General features: G+C 46.5%; 1 protein-coding gene across 1 annotated transcript in view; it reads right to left on the reverse strand.

The window, feature by feature from the left end:
• The window catches only part of LOC125704115 (potassium/sodium hyperpolarization-activated cyclic nucleotide-gated channel 3-like), a 66,321-nt gene that overhangs the window by 13,535 nt on the left and 28,663 nt on the right, over nucleotides 1-24,123 (reverse strand). Inside the window, exons 3-4 of the mRNA XM_048969444.1 lie at nucleotides 15,403-15,564; nucleotides 10,214-10,432 (exon numbers count right to left, since the gene is read on the reverse strand). Of these exons, the coding sequence (XP_048825401.1) occupies nucleotides 10,214-10,432; nucleotides 15,403-15,564 (381 nt within the window). The remainder of the gene's footprint in view (nucleotides 1-10,213; nucleotides 10,433-15,402; nucleotides 15,565-24,123) is intronic.

Genomic DNA, 24,123 nt, shown 5'->3' on the forward strand with positions numbered 1-24,123 from the left:
CTTCCCCCGCCATAAAACATTTTCATTCCTGGGGCGCTGATACCATGCAGAGTCTACGGAATGTTTTCACCTGTACGCTGTGCACCCAGCAACGCGGAACAAAGAGCGTCAAAGTGTGACAGGAAGAAACTCCGGAAAGCATTAATCTCTGCATCTCGCTACAGTGCAAACCGCCGCGTCGACTGGATTCATTCTTTATTCCCAGGATGCAAAGAAACTTTGGGGCGCGGAGTTGCAATGGGAAGCAGCCGCTCAATTCAGGCGATGGCATGTCGTCGGCACGGGAACCTCGCGCTGTCACCTGTCACAGCACACCGGGACTCATTAGCCAGGGACACCGGCAGATCTCCCAGCGACCGCGACGGGCATCACGGGAGGGAGGGAGAGATGGAGAGAGGGAGAGATGGAGCGCAGCTGAAGAAACACAGCATGGGGGCAAGTGGGGAGACAGCTGTACTGGTGTAAGAGGCACGCATGTGCATACACACAAACACGCACACACAAACACGCACACACAAACACGCACACACAAACACGCACACACAAACACACACACACAAACACGCACACACAAACACGCACACACAGGGAGGCCCTGACAAAGACCCACCTATACACAATACATTAAGACACATATTTACACACATACACTTAAAACCACACTCACAATACACTGTACATGACAAGCTGTGGGAAGAGTGTACTGTATCTCAGAAAGGACCTCCCAAAGACTCTCATTTCTTTTTGACTCTCATTTAAATTAATTTGTAATCGAACCGCAAAAACAAGAAAAAGAGGAAAATTGATTTCAATAAAAAAGTAAAAACAACAGTGTGTCCTCTTTGTTGGTATGTCCCTATGCAGCAAAATGAACTGTATGGGGACTGGTTGAATAAACACGGCCTGCAGAAAGTTAGAAACACACTCACGGTGTACATACGCAAACACACACATACGCGCAGACACACGCAAACGCACACATACGCGCAGACACATGCAAACACACACATACGCGCAGACACACGCAAACACACACATACGCGCAGACACACGCAAACACACACATACGCGCCAACACAGACACACGCAAACACACACATACGCGCAGACACACGCAAACACACACATACGCGCAAACACAGACACACGCAAACACACACATACGCGCAGACACACGCAAACACACACATACGCACAAACACAGACACACGCAAACACACACATACGCGCAGACACACGCAAACACACACATACGCACAAACACAGACACACGCAAACACACACATACGCGCAAACACACACATATGCGCAGACACACGCAAACACACACATACGCAGGCCGGTGATGAATTTAGGGGGGCGGCGGCCCCTGGGCTAAAATTATTGTTGGGCCCTACCTACAGCATAAAATGCTGGTGTAACAACCAGAAAAAATAAGGCCCCCCCAACGACTTGAAGCCCCATGCTACAGCCCTGGTTAGCCTGTGCCTAGGTCTGGCACATACAGTATAGAGCACAGCAACCAGTAAGATCAGAGATCCAGTCATTGATTTTATATTTACACAGGATGGTCTTGCTAGGAGTTGGATGAGTGGAAAAGAAGAGAGAGAGAGAGAGAAACAGCAGTTTAATAATCAGAATTTGACGAAGATTTAGGCAAAGACTCCATGGGGAGAGCCCTGCTTAGTGCGGCACTGACACCGCTGTCAGAAAGGCTGTGTCTGACCGCAGCAAGGGTGGGGGGGGGCAGCACAGCGGGGTACACAGAAGACGCGTGTGTGGGGCCGTCTCCCAGTGCCATGCTGTGACACGCGGTTCACCGCAGGACGAATATTTTACCCCACTGTGACCCTGTGAAAACAAATAATCACCCTTTAGTGTCTGAGTGGCTGCAGCTCATTAGCATGCGCGGCGCAAAGCTCCAGGACGTCTTTGATGTTACGAGCGGCCGCATGCAGGGAGCCTTCTGATGATTTTTTTCTCCTAAGGAACGTTGTGCAGTTGCTGGATCCTCGAGGAACCTATTTGGACATCACAGACTTTACATTTATTACCTGCACATCGCCTATGGTTACAGCCAGCCCTGTGTTCCTGGGGGGGGGGGGGGTGCGGCACTCTGCACACAACAATCCTGCTGCAGACCAATCACACACACACACACACACACACACACACACACAAACACACACACACACACATACACACACAAGAAGGGAGCCTAATTTCCACCCAGTGGTCATGAGTCACGCAGATGCCTTCAAGGAGAACACACCCGTGGAATCAGGAGTTCACCGGCTGCCTGCTGGCTTGGCCTGATGGATGGACCCCCACAACGGCTGTCTGAAAGCCTGCCTGACAAAAATATACAACTCTCCAAATCATAGGCCTCGTCTAGTGCAAGAGGATCACTTAACGTTTGTCATCTATTGCTCTTTTATACAAATGCGGGTGTAGGAGATGAGGAAAGAGAAAGGGGTTATGCAATTATGCTCACCTTTTCTATCAGGGACAAGACAGCAAGCTAATCTTTCTCTCTTTTATCTTTATCTCCATTCGTGTACCTGGCCATGCTATTCTCTAATGCACATTCTCGCGGTCTCTCCTGTCAAGGTTCTTCTCAGCTATCTGTATCTGGCCCAGCCATTGTTTAAATCTCTGTTTTGTTCTCTTTAATTTTTTTTAAAGATGCTGCAGCAATGCAGTATAGCAGTAACACCCACAGCACAAAACCACGCCCCCTTTTAGCCCCTCCCCCTCTTCTGAATGGGTCCTTGTTCTGCCACTCAACCTTCGACAAGTCATCAGTGCAGAAGTTCAGGCTGCTGCACTGTACACATGCATGCACTCGCACACACACACGCACGCACGCACACACACGCACGCACACACACACACGCACGCACACACACATGCACACACAAAAAGGGTTATACGGAAAGGAGCCCAAGGGCACACTGTCTGCTGCAGAATGATTTGACTCTAAGCAACACAACAACAATCTTTACAAATTACCTGGCGGAGTCCTGCCCTATACAGTCCTGGCGGAGGACTGTATCCTGCCCCATCTTTGAAGTCTCCCATGAAGCGAGAAGTCTACATGCACAGAACGTAGTGAAACAAGGAGCTTCGAAAACAGCATTAAATAAATTAACATATTAATCCCCCAGGCTAGTGCGAGGAGAATTGAGCATTCTAGTAAATCAAGAAATCGATTTCTAAATAAAACCTCAGATCGACACAATCTAACAAACTGAACCACCTTTTCAGGTCACCTCTGCGGCGTGCCGGACCTGACAGGGCCTAGGATCGTGCCGCCATATGACGTCGTGGAAGCCCAATTGGACTCGTTGCTTAAGGGGAGTGTTACAGGTACCAGAGCGAGGAGGCTCTGCATGTCCGCAGAGAGTTTCACGCTTAAAGGGACAGGTGCTATTTTAGCCACGTTCCTCCAGGGGGCAGCGCTCAGTGCCCCCCGCCCCCCCACAAGGCTCCCGTAGCAGTACGCTAACGTCCTTCCTGCTCCCCCTGCGCCTCCACAATCCAGCCATGAGTCACTTTGCGAGGGGGGGGTGCTGGTTCACTGAGCGAGCACTTTAAGCTCCATTTTAATAATGGCTTACCTGCGTAAGCACAATAGCACGACTCCGCCTGCTGGGAGCGCCGCACCGCTCCACTCCCCACCTCGCCATCTGTTCCTCTGCTCCCAGGCAGAGGGGGCATCCTGTGGGGGGGGGGTCATAAATCACCCCTTTATGACGTGCCGCTGCGTCCCACGGGATGAGACCCGGCGTTCACACAGCGCGTTGCACCCGAACCCACTGCACTCGAACCCGCTGCTCTCTCCCTAACCAGGCACCTTTTACTCCAAGATGGCTGTCACCTGGATAACCGAATACAACTCACATGTTCCCTAGATGGAGGTGGGAGAGACGAAGCTTCGAACCGCACCATGGGTGGGATTCCGGTGATGCTGACCCACTACCATGGTCACGGTGCAGCAATACCAGAGCAGTGTGGCTTAGCAGGATCGGAGGCTGTTCCTGTCATCAGAAGGTCACCAGTTTAAATCCCAGGATAGGCAAAGTGATTTCTCTGTTGGACCCCAGAGCAAGACCTTTAACCCCCCGTTGTTCCAGGGACACTGTTTTCACTGTTCTATGCCACTTTGGATAAAAGCATCAGATAAATGAAGGTCATCTTCAGTTAATGCATCGTTTCCTGGTAACGTTAGAGAAATATTTCATTCTGTTTTCTTGGGGATCCGTGGCGGGGGCAGGAGAGTACTGGAATATTCCAGCTTACACCCCCCCCCCCCCCCAATCTGCTTTGTGCTTCCAACAGACCAGTCCCCAAGGAGAGGCACTTAATTGGCAAGTGTTAATTAGCGAGGCCCATAGCGTTAGCCGCTAATGCCATCCAGAAGCCAGCGCGTCACGACTTGCAGAGCGCAAACGGGGGCCCTCCTTACGAGGCAGGACCAAACACACAGTGAAGGAAATGCAACCTGCGAGGACAGAGACCATAGCAGATGTCCATTCACCCAGAAGCCTTCTGAAGAACATCACCGAGATCCTCGTTCCACAGTTGCGAGGTCACGTATTCGCGCTGCCAAGACGCAGTGCAGATCTGAGCCACGGGGGTGGGGTGGGGGGGGGGGGGGGGGCGATTAATAGCCCGTCAACAGTCCTGGGTCAGCACCGGTCAGGTTTAGATAGAGAACAAAACCCACTAGGAGACTCAGCATTGCGGGGAGAGTGATCTGAAGATGCTACAGAATACATCACAGCGTGGCTTTAAGGAAACGCAGCAATCGGGCAGTCAGCCGATTAGCTAGCAGTCATTACAGAAACTCCTCCTACACAAAGGGAGGAATGAAAAGCCGAGCGTGGAGACGGGAGTCATCATCACTGCAACCGAGAAACAATCACAGTGCAGACAGACAATGCCGGCCCGCTGATTGAACTGGAATCTCTAGCTGTGGGGGAGCTCTCTGCTACCCCTGTTGGGCCGATGCTTCCTCTGATAAGTTTTTGGAGAGCCTGAGGCAATCCTGCAGCACTGATAGAAGGTGGGGGGGGGGTGCTGTTTCACCCACGCTGCGGCAAAACTTATGCGGACGCATGCCGTCCGTTGTCCTCTGATGCTGGAGGTGCAATTTCCTCCGGGCAGTGCAGGCGCCCCCATCTTGCGACGATGCCCACTGGGACAAGCAGAGGTGTCGGCAAGATGCGGCCTGCCCGCCCCCCCTCCCAACCCCACAGAGCTCCTAGAAACACGCAGAGTTGAAGGGCGACGCTGTTCTGACACGACTCCTGGGGAAAATGAGATGTTTATGAAAACAACAATGACAAACAACAAAACCTAATTCGGAATGGCGGGGGGGGGGGGGGGGGATTCATTTCTTCTCTTCCATCCACTTATTTTGGCGCTGAATTTAAATGAACTGCTTAAATAGCTCCTCTGAAAAGACACAAAGCATATCTAATCAGTGCCCTTTTCGGTGGGAATGAGATTTTTCATGACAGTATTAACATACCAGTCCTGACAGATGGCACAGGACTGTAATGTCACAAGTTAATCTATAGGATATCAAAATCCTCTGCGACCAACTGTCTCTGCAGTTAATACAGTTAACCGCGCTAACTAAATTCCGGCAATTTCCCTCTCTAAGAACGTTCACTAATGAGCTATAATGTCACAGTCCTCTTACATGAAAACTTGCCCAGTGTTTTGTTGCTCATTGTAATGAAATAAAATTATTTACATGCTTTATTTATACAAGTATGAGTGCATGGAAATTGGAACGCTTTCTTGCATCTCGCTCTCCTTTAAGACAGACAGACAAAAGGGGTAGAACTTCATCATTTTTGCTGCTAGCCAACTGGGCTAGTTCAGTAAAAAAAAAAGTCTGTTTTTTTGTATTCACCCTAAATGACTCGCAGTTTAATTTTCAGCAATGCATGTTCAGGTGAGAGTGAAGCTTGAGGTCTGAGCACAGGGGCAAACGGCACCCATGGAGCAGCTGGTGGGGGTTAAGGGTCCTGCTCAGGCGCCCAATGGCAGCATCAGTCTGCTGGTCCTGGGATTCGAACCGATGGACCTTGCGCTGACAGTCCCAGGCCGCTGAGCCATACCCTGTATCATGCATTTCCTGTGTTGCGTGTTTTACTTTCTAAAAGGAGCATCGTCAGCGGACTTTGTAGCTAAATTGCAAACCAGAATATGCAAATATCTCCCAAATACTGCACTTCACATGCAGCGCTGCGCAGAGCTGGGATCCCACTTCATTCCGCCAGCCAATGTGTCACGCCTCCCTCCCCCCATCCCAGACCAGCTCAGCCCTCCTCCCCACCCCCCCCCCCAACAGCGAACCTCGTAAGAGTGAGCCCCAGTGCATCAGCTCTGCAGCCATCCAGACTGTCCCTGGTTCGGTTCCGCTTCACAAACGCTTTGTTTTGCTCTGTCATTAGGGGGGGAGGGGTAGCCGAGGCCCGGTTCTGCCGCATGGCTGCGGGAAAACCACGAAATGCTAAAGACAGAACCAAACCCGGCCCCGAGTGGGTGACGTGTGATGTCATCGCGCTCCACAGTCATGCACGTTTCCATTTTAAACCCCCTTCGACCTGCCTGTGTCATTCACACTTCATATTTCATAAGTCAAACAAAAAGTCCCCCCCAGTCATATTCAACAACCACAGCGGATCTGAATTAGGTTCCAAAAACACTTTCTCCCAGTTTGGTTTCATATCTACCAGTGGAACCCAGGTAGCTTCCATAAACACAAGGTCCACCAGATAGAGTCGATAACCGCAGTGAGGCTCAATTATGTTCCAATAGCACAATGTCTCCCAGATACGTTTCACAGACACAGTGAGGGAGCTTAGCGGCTGCACTGCAGTTAGACTGGTGGATGGAATAAGCCAGTGAATGTCAAAAACAGGCTGTGGAGAGGTGTGCAGGGCCTCAGATGCACTCTGAGGCATCTACCACTCAGGACCAAGGGCTACACTGGCTAGACTTACCATATTTGGTGTCCGGGGATCAGAATATTAATGCGTTTTCCACCCTATAAAACTAAAATTTGTATCTGGAGAAACCCAGACATATGGTAGCCTTACAGTTAACTCTCATTTTACAATCTATACATAATTGATGCAATATATGTGTATACAAGCCTTTTTTCGACAAAAGTTACAAAACGCTAAGATAAAGTTTCTTCAACATTCAAGCAAATCACGCGATTCACTGTTCACACGAAAGCAAAAATAAAGTGTCAAAGTGCCAGTGGTTTCCGGAGCCTGAAGTCACTTATGAGCAACGTGACACATAGGGATGTGTACATCATTCAAAAGCAAACATGTGCAGGAGCCCCGCAAGCACTGTGTGATGGTACTGAGCCGCTGCCGTACACTTGGTGCCTTTTCCTTCACATGGCACTACAGTGTATCTCGTAACTGTGGGTCATACGGGCTGCAGCCCTTAAACCTGGACAGGCCGGTGATTTTTGAAAAACGGCACAGACGCCAGGGGCCCAAAAAGACGAGGAAAACCTGGACATATGGCAACAGTGACACTGCATCGTATAACCCAAGACGAAGCAGTAGGCCTTTCTCCAGTACTCACAACGCAATTGCCCAAGTTGGCACGACGTGGAAGGACAGGGTTCTGAGGGCTCTAAAGCAGAACTTGAACCTACATGCCTGACTGTCATTTGCACATGCAACATGTTTGGTTAGGGGAAGAGGACTTACAGGCCTGGAAGCTATAGGTCTGTAGTTATTTGGGTGGGGTTGTGATTTATGTTCCGTGTGAATGAGGATTTTGGGGAAAGTTAACTGGATTGTAAAAACTGAACTTAACAATCTGACTTTGGGAATATTAACACCCTAGCTTGGCAGAGCTACTTATAGTAGTTCCTTAAATATCAAGAAATGAATCATACCTTAGGCTACTTTAAGAATCAGGTGGCTTCACCTAAGGACCAAACATCCTGTCGACTCAAATAAAATGGTTGAGGCAACTGGGCAAAACTCCTTCACAGAAGAGCCAAAAGTCAGGAAGCTTGATTGATATGATGCAGTCACCTTATCTAGTCAGATTTCAATGATACTGAATCAGATTGAAATCCCTCATTAAATTACTTTCAAAAATGACACCATTGATAACAGACACCTAAAGATTGACAGCTGGCTGCATTTATTTAATTACACTGAGACCAGGAGAGAGACTAGCTTTGCTGGCTAATGTCAGATTATAATAAGACCCTGGTCAGATAGCAGATGGGTAGGCATAGCGTCCAGGCTAATGCCTCTGAGTACGAACTGGGTAAGACAAATAAGCAGGCAGCGACAATTTTTCATATTTAAATCTTCATAGCTAAGTGGGGGGGGGGGAGCTATCTAGCTAGCTCTGCTATGGGTCATCTCTCAGGTCTTGTGGTGGTAAAGCTTATATTACTATAAGAGAGCTTTCATGTAACTCCTGCACTACGTTAAATATGCAAGAAACTAATACATCTAATAATTCCAAGTCAACATGCAGAATATTCATCACTGACCCTATTTATACCATTTATTGACAACATGTAATATTTTTTATTCTCTGTGTAATAACATATGTCTTGTTTCATGGAAGAACACAGTTGACCAAGACTAACCCATGCAACTAAGATTTCTTGCGTGAGCGTGAGAGTCAGAAACTGTGAGTGCCACACCAGATGCATGAGAGTTGGCGAACCCTGAAGAGGCAGCTGAAATAATAGAATAATTGAAACCTAAGACATCCAAGTCTTTTAGAGAAAAAATGGAAAAGTGAGTCCATCTATCCATTTTCTGTAACCGCTTGTCCTATTCAGAGTTGCGGGGGTCCAGAGCCTATCCTGGAGGCTACGGATACACAGCAAGGAACAACCCAGGATGGGGCACCAGTACACACAGCATTTGCTCACAAATGCACACCTACAGACAACATAATGAAAAATCAGTCAGTATATCTCATTTTTATATTGCGCAAATTTCACTCCAGAGGGACAGAAAAAAAACAGATATTCTTACAAATGTGTCTGGGCCTTTTCACTCTTACATCCGCATGTTCTGCTGCTCCACCTGCCTACCGAGTCTACCGGACCTTGACTCCTGTCCCTGGCTTGAAGGACAGAGTATCTCTATGTTAGCATTTAGCATAGCGAGGAGTTTGGGGGGGAATCACACTAGCCTCTCCCCGTACCCCCCGCCTGGAGCTGTTGCTCACCGTGGGGCCCTTCTTCAGGGAGGGGCCCTGGGCGGCCTGGCAGCAAAGCTAATTATCACCCAACCGGGCTCCACCGAGAGTCAGGCAGGCAGGCAGGCAGCTGCTGTGCCGTCACACTTTTGGGGGGGGGGGGGGAGGGGTTGCACACCAACATGCTGGGATTTGAATCTCAGAGAAGGTGAGGCGGGGTGACCAGATGTCACCGTCTGTCCTCAATAACATCCTAAACTTAGCTAAAGAGCGCTGAGCAGCTTATCGAGGCTGCGCATCGTACCGGGCGCTCAGTCTAAGCCTGTTTAATGTGAACATTGGCTGAAAAGCTGCAGGGAAGGGGCCACTCATTTCGGGACGTCTTTCAGATGACCTGGCCTCCATTCCGCTCTTCAGATATGCGGCAATTTACCTTTAAGCTGACAGGTCGAGCGACCACACCAGACGGTTATCAGTTTAAGCACAGGAAGGTGTATATCAAGCCCAGCCTTCAGTGGGCATCAAGTATAAAACAGGATGATTAAAGTGCTATTTACTCTCCTGCATTTCACATTTACACATGTAGTTATGCAATATGCAAAATATTATTAGTAGTTAGTGTTTGGCAAAATGACCATACATGTGCTTTACAGCTGTCCACATCAACTAACAACTCATTAGAGCGGATCTTCATTTGATGCCCTAACGGTCCAGAATGGGGATTAGTACGAGAAGCATATGAGGGCCCAGCCCATGGTACAATACTGAGCTCAGTTTCCCAACAAGCTGGTCCGTTTCCATGGTTACTGTAACATCCCATTCAGGCATCCACACAGGGCACAAGTACAGTCTGAATGGAATGCATTGATCACCCGCAGGGCTCGTAACGTCGTGTGGTGTAAAAGTGGGCCGCGCTTTTCGTACATCTAACAACTAAGGAGAAGCTGGCCCTCTGAACCCTATCCAGCCCAAACATCTCCACTCAGCCACTCACCTTCTCTTGGTACTGGCGACGGGAGGAATCCAGAGACTGGATGAGTGCCGTGGCGTGTCCCACAAACATGGCGTAGCAAGTGGCGCCCACGATCATGCTGAGGATGGTGAGCCAGACGTCCGTCATGCCCACGGGGGGGTACATGCCGTAGCCGATGCACAGCATGTGGCTCATGGCCTTGAAGAGCGCGTAGGAGTATTGCTGGCCCCAGGTGTCATTCTGCGGTGGAGAAGGACATAGGTTTACCACCAGGGGGCACTGTGTGTCTCGCATCCACCCCCCCACCATCCCGGCACCACGGGGACCATGTTGGTGCGTGTGGAGACGTCACCGTGACGACGCAGCTTTCCGTCCCGCTCAGGACAATCTGTTAAAGGATTAACAGTTCAAACACACTCCCGCATGCAAAGTACAAGTTCAACACCCGTCCCCTGTTTACCTGCCGCCTCCTGAATACCGAGCGTATTCATACAAACACACATATTTGCCGCGCAACGTGAGCAAATAATGAATGAATGATTCAACATGTCCGGCCCGCTTCCCGACACGATTCTCCGAAGGCAAAAATGTAGGTAGGCGGCTTAAAAGGAAATGGATGCGGACGAATCGCCCATCGCCCTTTTGTTTCCAGCGCTGGCACGCGCCGGATCGATATGGTCTCTCTCCCGAGGTGACACGCTTGAATTGGATTCAAACCAAATTCTCGGCGGAGAGAAACCTGGAGGAAGACATGGTGATCACTGAAAGGTCCTACAGAAAGGTCAAGGTCAGAACAAAGAAGGGCCAACGAGAGACGTACATATTCTGTGCGTGACTGAGGCCGAGGGTGGACCAGTCATGATACGAGCAGGGGGCTGCCGCGATGAAGACGATTATATTTTGCGAACACTCCTTAGCCTCACTCATGGCTGCTCGTGCATTTAAAATTGTGTCATTTAATCTGTCCAATTAAGTTGGCCAAGCGACATTCAGGAGGGAGAGCCAGGTCTGCGTGCATCGATTCGTTTCATCTGAGAAATCTCAGCACCCAGGAGTTGACACCAGTCCCAAGAACCGTAATCCCTGCTGATGTCACACACGTATTTCCTTGACATTTTCACTGGCTTCATTTATGTATCGATATGTAGCGATATTTTTTTTTACACAGTTTTAAGGTATTACTGAATAGGTAATATCACTTAATTTGTAGTATTACTGTATTTAAAGTATCATAGGATTTTACTACACTGATTCATGGTGGATGCATATATTCCTTTTTACCATGACAATAATGCTTACCAAACAAATGAACGTAAATGTTTATACTCTAGTGAATAAACAAAAAAGACTCAAATACATCTACAAAAATGTGCTGCATGTTTCCCTCTAATTTCTTTAATTTTGATCATTATGATTACTTGGATTGTGATTTGAACTGCCAAAACAGTCAGTGAGCCTACCGTTAATCTTTTATGTGAAAACTGACATTTTAACAACAATTAAATATTACCACCAAAAATCAAAACTGGGTTTCAACTTCAAGCCAAGTAAGGACTCCATTCAAAACAGCTCAGTCCTATTGGACCGGAACAAGTTTTCTGCCTGCTGAGTGGTCAGTGACCTGCATCTGCATTCTCATGAACAAATAAAATGTTTCCAGTAAACTACTTGTATAGCATTTACTCTCTGACAAACAAATCTGTTTTACTTCATGACTTTTATAATAGTATGATGGAAACCTGGAAGAGACAATTTTCAGATATTCTCACCATTTTAAGTCCCTGTTCATATTACTGAAATTTTTCACCATCTGTAATAACGAGCCTGCAGATCGCTGGCTGTGAATGTTAAAAACTTGCTTGATTGTTTTAAAATGATACAGAATGTTATGATTCCTACTTGCAGAAAAGGAGAAAGTCGATCCATCCATCCATTTTCCAAACCGCTTATCCTACTGGGTCGCGGGGGGGTCCGGAGCCTATCCCGGAAGCAATGGGCACAAGGCAGGGAACAACCCAGGATGGGGGGCCAGCCCATTGCAGGGCACACTCTCACACCATTCACTCTCACATGCACACCTACGGACAATTTAGCAACTCCAATTAGCCTCAGCATGTTTTGGACTATGGGGGGAAACCGGAGTACCCGGAGGAAACCCCAAGACGACATGGGGAGAACATGCAAACTCCACACACATGTGACCCAGGTGGAGACTTGAACCCGGGTCCCAGAGGTGTGAGGCAACAGTGGGAGAAAGTCTTGATCTAGTAATCTCAGATGTACCTGATATCTTGATATCTATGACTTTGAATGCCAGAGCCTCAAATGCCTTAATATCTCTGGGTTTTTGGACAAAACTGACATCCTTTACATTGCCTTCAATTCAGTGGCCCCTGTAAAAACTCAAATCATGTCCGTTAAATGCTCCCAGCTGCCGTTTACAGAACAACTTCACCTTATGATGTCCCACCAGTTCTACTATACAGCAGCTCTGAAGGCAACTTAGAGGGAATATTTTATAATGTTAGTCAGAAACTGGAAATTCCAAAGTCTTCTCTTATACAATACATCAGCTTCTCAGTACTGCTTTACCAGAAACAAATTCTGCATTCATTCAAACTGCTTTCGTGATGTTTTTTTTTTTTTTTATGGACAAAATGTCCAACATCAATCTATTTATCCACCTTCCAACCGCTTATCCTGGACATGCTGGTGGTGTGGCCTGTCCCAGGCAACACAGAGCAGAAGGCATTAGTGCCAACTCTAATAAAACACCAGTCCATTGCAGAAACTCTCCAATATTCAAGAAAAAGTTCTTCTATGTCAACTAATAAAGTGGTTTTGCTCATTAATCCTGATTCAGTTTATTATCATTTTGATTAATAAATCTCTTAAGACTGGTGAAGTTCCAGTACTGTTCTAAACAAATACTGTCACTCCTTCACGACAGAAACAAAGGCTCGATCACAATGTATTCTCCTCCAGTTACAGGCCCATCTCTCACCTCCCGTTTGTTGCTAAGGTACTTAAAAAGGCAGTTGCTAATCATTTGGTGTTTCACATGAGCTCCCGTAATCTCTTTTAAAAATTTCAATCAGGTTTTAGACCTTTACATAGTACAGAGATTGCCCTTGTGAAAGTCACCAACAGCTAGCTAATGGCTACTGACTCTGGTTCTCCTTCAATCCCCATTTTTCTTGATCTCTCAACAGCTTTTGACACAGTAGATCAAAACATTCTCCTGAAAAGATTAAGGGATTAGATTAGTCTACACGACACATGTCTGGAATAGTTTTCCTTTTATCTCTCTAATAGACGGCATTTTGTTTCTGTTGTTCAAATTGGGTCTTGTGTCACTTGTCACATGTGCTGTCTCCAAGGGTCAAGGCTGGGACATTGTTTTTCTCATCTTCACGCCAGATGTTCAATGTACACAGCTATGCATATGACATACGGCTGTGTATCAACACCCAGCCGGACAACTGCACTGTCACCGAGAATATAAACATCCGTTTTGGAAGAGATCTGGAGGTGGGTGAGCTATACTCTCCAAATCCAAGGCCCTATGAACTGCATCCCTTAGCTAATTTTAGTAGCCACTACTGAAGAGAATCTTATCGCCATATGTTAAGTGGTTTCTAAACTTCTCTAAACGTTCATGCCTGCTCACAAAAACTGCTGGTAAGCCGTCATACTCAAACATCTACCCAAAACATGTCCTGGTTAAGCTCCTCAGATGTTGAAAAGCTTATTCATCCATCACATATGGACTGTGGTGGTGCATTTTCATGTGACTTCCCCTACTATACACTTCTTCTCTAGGATATTGCTGCTGTCAGGGGCGGAGTTACTTATCTTGGCGCCCTAGGCTGACATCAGCATGGATAATTAGGTGTTTTAACTAACCATTCTATTCCCCCCAAGGCAGGACAGGGCCCTGATGTTTGCCGGGGTCCTCTGACAGCCTATGCATTAGTCTGCCCCTGGCTGCCGTGGTCCTTACAAGAGAAAGAGAGTTGACCCATATTGCCACAGTTTTAGCTCTACTGCACTGGCTTCCTATCAGACAAAGAATAGACTGCATCGTGCTCCTACCGGTTTCCCAGTCTATCCATGACAAAGGCCCCACTTATCTTATCGACCTCCTTTCTGCTCCAACCTCCATGTGTCCTTCATGATCTTTATGGTTCAACATGCTACACTTTCCCAGGACCAAATTAGGAACTACAAACACTGAACACCCATTGTTGTTTATATTACTTGACTATGGAACTACCTCCCAGTTTACATTCGACAAGCAATATTAATGGAATCACTTTTAAAAAGGACCTTAAACGTTGCTTAGATTTGCTTTGATTGTGAATTGCGACACAATTTGAAATTTTTGGACATGAAAAGGGCAATAGAAATTGAATATGCTATTTCGCCCACCCAGGTCCAGCTTTATCCTAACATTATACAGGGAATTTATTGATGGAGGATAGACCCCACCAGCACTAATCAATCAAGTGACAGACGCATTACCCAGGTTCAGGTCACATGACAATGCAGAAACAGAAAAAAGGATTAACTTGAGAGGGCTGAAAAATGTACTTTGCGTTTGTGTCCCACTCTGAGACTGTTGCCAAGGATTTAAAGGACTTACCTGGCTCATAGGACATACATCAAAGTAAATTTAATTTCTATAATTTACTTTCTTCCTTTCACTTGAGCAAAACCTAGGCAGGGTTTACACAATATTGCTTTACGTTGCCAAATTACTGTAATTTGACAAATAATCTTCTAAAGTATCGTGTCTATATAATCATACCCAAGTGACCCTCACAAACACACAAAGGCTGAGGAACCCCATGTTTTTATGTGCTGCCTCTTGGGGGGACAGCGCAGCCTGTCCACCGGAGCGGCACCAGTGAGGCCGTGTGCTACCTGGCCTCCTGGATGACCACGGGTACGAGGTGCTCATGGGGCAAAGCCTCAGGCAAAGAAAGACTGTCTATACATGCATGCATGGAACTGCCTTCTCACAAGCAAGATAGCTTTGGACACATCAGGAATTACAGATTTAAGGAGGTCTGAAAGGTTCCAGCTAATGAGGGCCACTGTGTCTACAGCTGCAGGGTCACCTTTAGTGAAACTCCAAGCGACACAATAAGACCAAACAGCCCACTGACCCCTCCCACCAGGGACCACATCCTTGACGAAGGACTCACCACCATCTTGTTCTTGGAGACCCAACAATCGGCGGGGAATTCCTGCAGCATAGGAACCAGGAACTGCAAGCAGCCGTCCCAGTGACACAGCAGCAGCATCATGCCGATGAGGTTGACGATGCGCACCATGGCGCTGGCCAGGTCGTAGGTCATGTGGAAGATCTGTAGGGTCATGGGGAGGTAGATAGGAGGGGGGTGGATATACAGTACTGATCAGTGACCAGAGATTGCTGTAGCCATGCTTAATGCTTATACTCCACATTTACCTCCTACGCTAGTTCAACCCACTCCAACCCAACGAACAAAGCAAAGCGCAGAGGATTTAACAGTTAAAAGTTTAGTTTTAATCCTAAGCCCTGAATAATTGAGGTCATGGTGTTCTCGGCCTGGTGTGGATGCCAGACCTAAAGAATGAAGCATTTTATGTAATACGATGTTCTTTTTTTTTTTGCAAGAACAAAGATTGCTTTGCCTTTAAGTGGGGAAGATAGGAAGGAGCGACAGGGCATGCAGGTTGTTCTATGCGACCCGGTACCGAAGTGCTCTTGGGATGTAGAAGTCTAGTCTGCATACATCACTGTTGTGAACCCTGACCCAAGTTTCGGGTAGCGAGAGGCACAGAGGGAATAACCTTAAATGGGTTCAGGTAGTCTAATAATTATGTAGTGTAGTAATTAGACAAACAGAATTCTTCAATGGCCAGGCAGGGGCCTCTACAGGCACGGCCCTAGCTGACCCTAGTTGAAAGCTAAGTGGCGCTGGAGTGCTTCACCGATTCAAAACATATCAGTGACACATCAATGACTAATGGTAAGGTTGGTTTCTGTGTATGGATTATGGCTCCTGTCATGCCCCTCGCCACAAAAATATCCTAGAATCTCCTTGCTCAAGATCCATCTAAGCATGAGCTACTACACAGGGCAAAGGCTAAGGACAAGGTTGCAGGTGGTCTGGAGCCTATCCTAAAAGCAATGGGCACGAGGCAGGGAACAACCCAGGAGGTGGGGCCAGCCCATCGCAGGGCACACTCACATACCAGTCACTCGCACATGCACACCTACGGGCGATTTAGCAACTCCAATTAGCCTCAGCATGTTTCTGGACTGTGGGGGGAAACCGGAGTATCCGGAGGAAACCCCACAACGACATGGGGAGAACATGCAAACTCCACACACATATAACCCAGACGGAGACTCGAACCCTGGTCCCAGAGGTGTGAGGCAACAGTGCTAACCACTGCACCACCATGCCGCCCCCTCAGTCCTGCTTCAAATTAATATTTTGTACCACTTCCTTTAGTATTTATGATTCATGCTAGTTTCCCTCAAAATACAGCTTTGAAGTTCAGCATTGCCTCAATACATAAACTAGTGGCCACAATTTTTGCTATTAGGCTTTAAAGATTACTACATGAATATCAGCTGTAATGCTTATAAACAATCAAAGAATGTTACAAACAGGGGCGCTGCTAAGGATTTTGGGCCCCATGAAAAGAATCTTGACAGGGCCCCCAACACAGTTTATTGGGGGCTTCTCTGGGCCCCCTCTCAGTCATGGGCCCCGAGAATCGTCATCGTTTACCCCCCCTTTACAGCGCCCCTGGTTACAAATATCATACATTGGACGATAAAATAAGTAACTGGAGCAAGAGTTCTGTAATCTCTAAAAATTGGAAGTGTTTCAACAATTTTGGCCCCTAGTGTTGATGAATGTCACAAACTTTGGAGGAAGTTCTGTTAAGTAAATGAATGACGAGGTTGGGGAAATATCCTGTGTACCTCACTTGGAGCCTGACATTGTTTGGTCGTGGTGTTATTCTGTGCCAAAATCCAGCACTGAAGATACCAGAAAACCCTGAAAATGCTCCATGGAAATGCATGAATGAAAACGTTTCCCTCAGAACACCTCATCATCGCAGACTGGACATCACATCAATGTGGCGCAATCCAAATATATTCTGTGGCGGCCCAACAATGCGTTCAGCTGCTCGGCCTACGAGGGGGGGCTTTTGTTACGGGGCCCTTTTCTCACGCTAATTCCTCACAGTTTCTCTCTACCATTACTAATTTCTGGAATGTTATTTTAGCACAGCTAGCTAGTGTTTGCTTTATAATGAAGACTTAGATGTTAGGGGAGAGATTATTTAATGATCTGTCGCTGAGCATTCTCAGCAGTGAATGCGATATTAACAAAATTAACCCAATAATTAGGACCATTGAGACTTCTGTGATATGTGTGTATGCTGAAGAGAATGAGGATTCTGCATGCATGTGTGTATATGAATACTTTCCATCCTAGATGGCTGTGAATTTGACTTTTTATGTAATACTTAGCACCCAACATGCTGAAAAAGTAGGGGCTTCTTCAAACGCATTCCTAAAATTTGAATCAAGCAGAATACCTTTGTCAAAAAATTGCTATAAACAAGGCCTTCGCATTAAAAAAAATGTTTTGCTGATTCATCTTACCTATTTTCCCTGTAAAGCCAAAACCCATGGTGGGCTTTCGTGGGCTGCCAACCACTGACAAGTTTAACTCACCTCTCATTGGATAATTTACTGGATCTCATTAGATTTAAACTAAGTGCCACACCCACTCCCATTCTCCCAATGCTTAATGATATAATTGCGTTGACCTGCAATTAAGAAGCTGCATCTTCTGCCAAATCCCTGTTGAACTTATGAACTATGCATAGCAGCAGAGTCTCCCTGATCTACCCTCAGTAATGCCATGCAAATCTCCACACAGCACTGAACATATTAAATGGCCACGGCTGCGAAACACGCTGAGTTCGGAGGCAGACTGATTTACACAGGATATTTTTTTCTGCTTCTCCTTTATTAAAATAAATTAGCTACGCGAACCAGCCCTGGACTCAGCCTCCATTTCGAAAGAAATAGTTTAAATCTGTTCTGATGTGCAGTTATTATAAATCAGTCGACCGGGAACAGAGACCGTCTCAATCATCTGAGACATTTAAAAAAATATCAAAATAACGTTCTCAGAAAGGCTGAACTGCTGGAGTCCAAGCAGATTAAAAAACAGCAGGGAAATTGCAACAGGGGTGGCAGTCTTTTCTAAAATCAGCTGAAAGCCAAATTATCAGATAGCAGTAAGAAAAAGACAGCATTGACGTTATAAAATGATCCCATAAACATACACTGAACACACATAATAAATGTGAAATTCACATGGCAGGGGAAGAGTCACTGAGGTGTGTGAGTGATTTTCAGTAAGAACTGGTAGCTGTAACACTCAGGCGTGGGCAATCTTATCCGCAAAGGGCCGGTATGTGTGCAGGTATGTCTGTGTGCGCTCTGCAGGTTTTGGGAAACTTTTAGGTCACCTGGTCAAACCCAGTTATGAGGACTCTTCAGCCAAGGAGTCCTCTGGTCTAATTAGGGCGTTGCAGCGAAAACTCACATACCCAGCGGCCCTTTCTGGATAAGATTGCCCATCACTGATATACGCGCTTATTATTAATCATTATTGGCTACATGTTCATAATTTTTTCATCAGGCCAAGTGAAACTTCCGTGCGTTTTGAATACTACTAAGTTATTAGTCAAACAGCACTTTGATAGACCCTTCAGTTCCAAGATCTCAAACCATTTGAGGGTTGTGCATCTGCAGGCTTTTTCCACTGCTGTTCCTCCTACTTTCCTCCATCCATCTTCCATGGGCTTACCCAGCATGGGGTTGCACGGGTCACCTGCAGCCAATCCCAAGCCTCATAGGGCCAATGGCAGGGTTAAGCCCTGGAATGGATGCCAGTCCATTGCAGAGCACATGCACTGACACTATGGGCCATTTAGTCACCGAGCCACAGTCCTGTTTGTTCATGCATTGCAGGAGCACCCAAATTACAAGGGGAGAACATGCAAACATCACGCACAAAGAGCAGGGGCAGCTTTTGCAATCCCCCAGTCCTGGAGGCATGAGGCGATAGTGCTACCCACTGCCCCACTGGGCTGCCCACTCCCGCCTGCCTAATTAGACTAATTAATTTTAGATTTTAAATAATCTTTTCAAATGACAAAGTACATGTGATTATCACAGGTCTCTGTGCCCCCTACTTAATGAACACCATTTTTCATGTCACTGATTCTGGAAAGGTGTATCGGGAATGGACTGCGATGGAAATCAGCACACACAGTGGACCACCATTTGTTCACTGATGAGCTCAGGTGGGTTGGGGGGAGGGGGGAAAATGGTTGAGAAGGTTGCTATTCAGCATGGGAGACCTGTGCGTGGCAGGGCAAGTCAATGCTACCATTGTCACTTGGATCTATGGAAACTCCTGTACCTCTTAACTAAGGACAGGACATCCATAGAAGCAGATGACCAGGAAGTATCTGCCCCCTACTTTGGTCATACCAGCAAGTGGGGCCAGGTTTGGGAAATTCTATCCTCCTGTTCAGATTACATATGTGCATACAGTGGTTCCACAAAACATCCAGCAGAAGCTGCCGATGTCACACAAGTTACACTCCTCAGCTCTCGGCAGGCTGCCCCTGTTGCTGCAATCAAATAACGCCCCATTAAACCCTTTATTATCCAACCTCTTATCTCTGAAAGAGCAGCCGCTGCCAAGCATCTGCCTGCCAAGTGGGCACTGATTAGTTGATTTGCATTATTTATTATTTGCCTCCTTTATCACTGACCCTTTTTCTTCATTCAAAATGAAAGGAGAGCCCAGCCATGCCACTCTTCTCTTCTGTCTGTACCTCCCCTTTGCTGTTCTGCCCGCATCATCCCCCACTGCTGTCTGTACAACCCTCCCACTGTTCTGTTTGTAAGACTCTCCTGCTGTTTTCTTTGTACAACCCTCCCACTGTTCTGTTTGTAATCCCACTACTGTTGTGTTTGCGAAACCCTTCCCTCGATTGGTTCTTGACACTTTTTGATGTGTGACATTCCATTGTTGTGTTTTTAATACCCTGTGTCATTCTGCCTGTAACACGTCCCCTTTATTTGCTTTGTAACATCATCTCACGTTTTGATGTGTAACGTTTCGTTGTCGTGGTGTTTGTAATTCCCTGTGCCGCTCTGCCTGTAACACATCCCCTTTATTTGCTTTGTAACACCATCTTACGTTTTGATGCGTAACACTTTGCTTGTAACACCTTCCCATTGTTTGCTCAGTAACACTATCTCACTCTTTGACGTGTAACACTGCTTTGATTTGTCCTGCTTGTGTCACCCTCCTGCCGTTCTGTTGTTTGTTACACCCTCCCACCACTCTGTTCTGTTTGTAACACCCTCCCACTGCCCATCTCTGTTGGTAATACCCTCCTGCTGTACTGTTTCGCCGCAGTTGTGCCTGTGACACTGCTCTGCTCTTTCGTTCGGTTTCCAACACCCCTGCCATGCCTGCTCCACCAAAAAGTCATGAGATTTCTTTCACATATTAAATCATTCCCCCACCAATCCAGCACGCAGCCAGTTGGGCCATAAAGCCATAAATCTTAACAATCCCAGTTTCCAATATTAATAGGGACGGACTGCCTCGCCGCTCACAATAAACAAACACAGATGGTACTCTTCTCGTTCCACTAAAGCTGAGATCAAAACCAGTGGCACTGTTGTCGGCATATTGAAATTGTTCTACCTTTCATGTTACCCTCATTAAACTGTTCATCCCAGTGCTATTTTATGATTTCACACTCCATCGATATGCATAGGTGACCACGTCCAGTTGTTTTGTAACCTGATTGGGAAATCAAAATGCTTTTTTTTAATCAATTTAACAGGCTTGAAGCATTTATGTCAATCTCCTTTGTGTTTTTTTTTAGTATCAGTAACTTTCTAACTGTGACTTCATATTTTGAACAAAATGCTTAATATGATAGAATGAATTTCCTCAGGCACACAAAATCACATTAGTCCTGAGAAGCTCTGGATTTTCCTTAAGTAATAATGGCGGATATTACCAGTACAACATGGCAAGCTCATCCAGGGTGTTTATGTATGAAATCCTGTCTCTATTACCTAATGGAAGACTAATGTTCTACTTTAATTAGACAGTGTGAAGCTAAGCCACCCTCCCATTGCTCCTGCAGTGTCTCCTCACTGGCTCCTGACTGTAAGAATCATAACATGAAGCAACATTATAAGTTTAAAAAAGAGGTGCTTTGAACCACTTGCCAGTATTCTGACTGTTCTCTCTGTGCAGGAACAAAAATGGGATTTTATAATCCAGTTTGACGCTTATAACCACCGCTAGCTAAATTATAAAGCAGCATATCGCGTACGTGGATGGAAAGCAGCACGACGATCGTTATCCCTGAATATCCTGAATATATACATATATTTATTGTGAGCAATAAAAAGCAAATATACATGAAAAAGGTTTGCTGTTTTTTCATTTTATCTTCTTTTATTTTGCCTTTTCTGTGGCCGATGCTGCAATTTGAACACAATATTCATATAGTGAATTGTTACCCACTCTGGTTATTCATTAATGATCATCAGTTATTATTATAAATGGCAGCACAGAACTGGCCTCTCCTAGACTCTACATGTTTAATGGACCCCATTAGAAAGATCTGTAAAATTTATTAAAATATTATAATTCTAGATTGGCTAGCATGGCTGCCTCGCACCTCCAGGGTGGAGGATGCATACCCCAGCCTTTGCTGTGTGTGCGTGTGTGTGTGTGTAAGCACGTGTGTGCGTGCGTGTGCATGTGTGTGCATGTGTGTGTGTTTGTGTGTGTGTTCGCCCGTGTGTGTGTGCATGTGTGTGTGTGTGTGTGTGTGTTTGTGTGTGTGTTCGTGCGTGTGTGTGTGCATGTGTGTGTGTGTGTGTTTGCATGTGTGTGTGTTCGCATGTGTGTATGTGTGTGTGTTTGTGTGTGTGTGTGCCTGCGTTTGCGCGTGTGTGTGCGTGTGTTCGCGTGTGTGTGTACGTGTGTGTTCGCGCATGTGTGTGCGTGTGTGTTCGCGCGTGTGCGTGTGTGTGTGCACGTGTGTGTGCGTGTGTGTTCGCGCATATGTGTCTGCATGTGTGTGTGCACGTGTGTGTGCGTGTGTGTATTCTCCTCGTCTTACACGGGTTTCTTCCCATAGTGCATTCAGACATTAAGACATTCAGCTAGGCTATCTGGCATCTCTAAAGTTACCCCTGATGTATGACTGTGATGCGACTGTGTCTATGTATCCTGTAATAAATTGCCTAGAGCCCCACGCTGCCTAAGAGAGGCTCCAGGTCCTTCCACAACCCTGACCAGGATGAGTGGGTAGATGATGCATTAAATGAAATTTGCACGATTGGTCCTCCAGTGCAGATATCATGGATAACAAGCAGTTTTCATGCGTATCAGTGACAGAAGTCAGTCACACGTGCAGCGAAGTCACTAAGAAAGAAGTTTGCTGAACTCAGGTCAACTCTGACACACATGAGGGACCCTTTGCGTACAGCAGACTAATGTAGCTCATCTGGAAGGGTGTGGCTAGTGGATGTATTTTACAGTGAGAGACAACGGAGCACTGCTTAAAGTGACATTACCGCTGGTTATTTCATCACTGCCATGTGACCCCAGTTGACATTTTGTGTTACTGCAGGAAAACACTGCCACTCAGAACAAAATTGTGGACTGCTCCAAATATCCCTGTAATCTGGAATCTGCATGCCTTCGCCTTAAGCCTGTCGTTTACTGTAGGGCAGTTTTGCCCCTCCTGGCTCCGGAGCAAAAATGTGAAATGTCTATGGGCCCTCAAGGGCCACACTGGGAAACACTGCTGTAGGGGAACATACCATGTCAGAGGGGATGGGCCGTCATGGCAAATGCGCGTGTGCGATTCCATATACCCCACCCCCCCATGCTCGATGGGTAAATTTATTCCTTGTAAGGAGTGAGTAAGGAGCAGTAAAATTCACAGCCCTTTGTAGAAAACTATCAGAACCAATCTTCAATGTTTTATAAGAATGTAACACTTTTAAGAGGATCTATTTTCCTCCCAATACCCCAAATACACATGCGGCGTCCTCTTATGCGTTTAGTGTGGTTACGGCACAGTAATTCCCTCAGTAATTCTCTCCAAAAACAAAAATTCAAAATAAAGCCATATAAATACGAAGTGAGAAACCTTACAGGAGAGCAGGCGATCTTACCATGTTCATCACTTTCACGGCACATAGAGGGAATTGTGAAAACATGCTGCTGAAGGAACAGAGCGATAATGACTGTGACAAACCAGCCGCATAGCTTCTTCAACCTTATCATTCATGACCCGACCTGTGAGGACCGATCTCTGACTTTATGGGGAATGGTCATCAGTCCTGTGAGGACCGGTCTCCAACTTTATGGGGAATGGTCATCAGTCCTGAGAGAACCATTCTCTGACTTTATGGGGAATGGTCATCAGTCCTGAGAGAACCAGTCTCTGACTTTATGGGGAATGGTCATCAGTCCTGTGAGGACCGGTCTCCAACTTTATGGGGAATGGTCATCAGTCCTGAGAGAACCATTCTCTGACTTTATGGGGAATGGTCATCAGTCCTGAGAGAACCAGTCTCTGACTTTATGGGGAATGGTCATCAGTCCTGTGAGGACCGGTCTCCAACTTTATGGGGAATGGTCATCAGTCCTGAGAGAACCTGTCTCTGATATTATGGGGAATGGTCATCAGTCCTGAGAGAACCAGTCTCTGACTTTATGGGGAATGGTCATCAGTCCTGTGAGGACCAGTCTCCAACTTTATGGGGAATGGTCATCAGT

This window comes from Brienomyrus brachyistius, chromosome 11 (assembly GCF_023856365.1).
Source record: "Brienomyrus brachyistius isolate T26 chromosome 11, BBRACH_0.4, whole genome shotgun sequence".
Lineage (NCBI taxonomy): Eukaryota > Metazoa > Chordata > Actinopteri > Osteoglossiformes > Mormyridae > Brienomyrus > Brienomyrus brachyistius.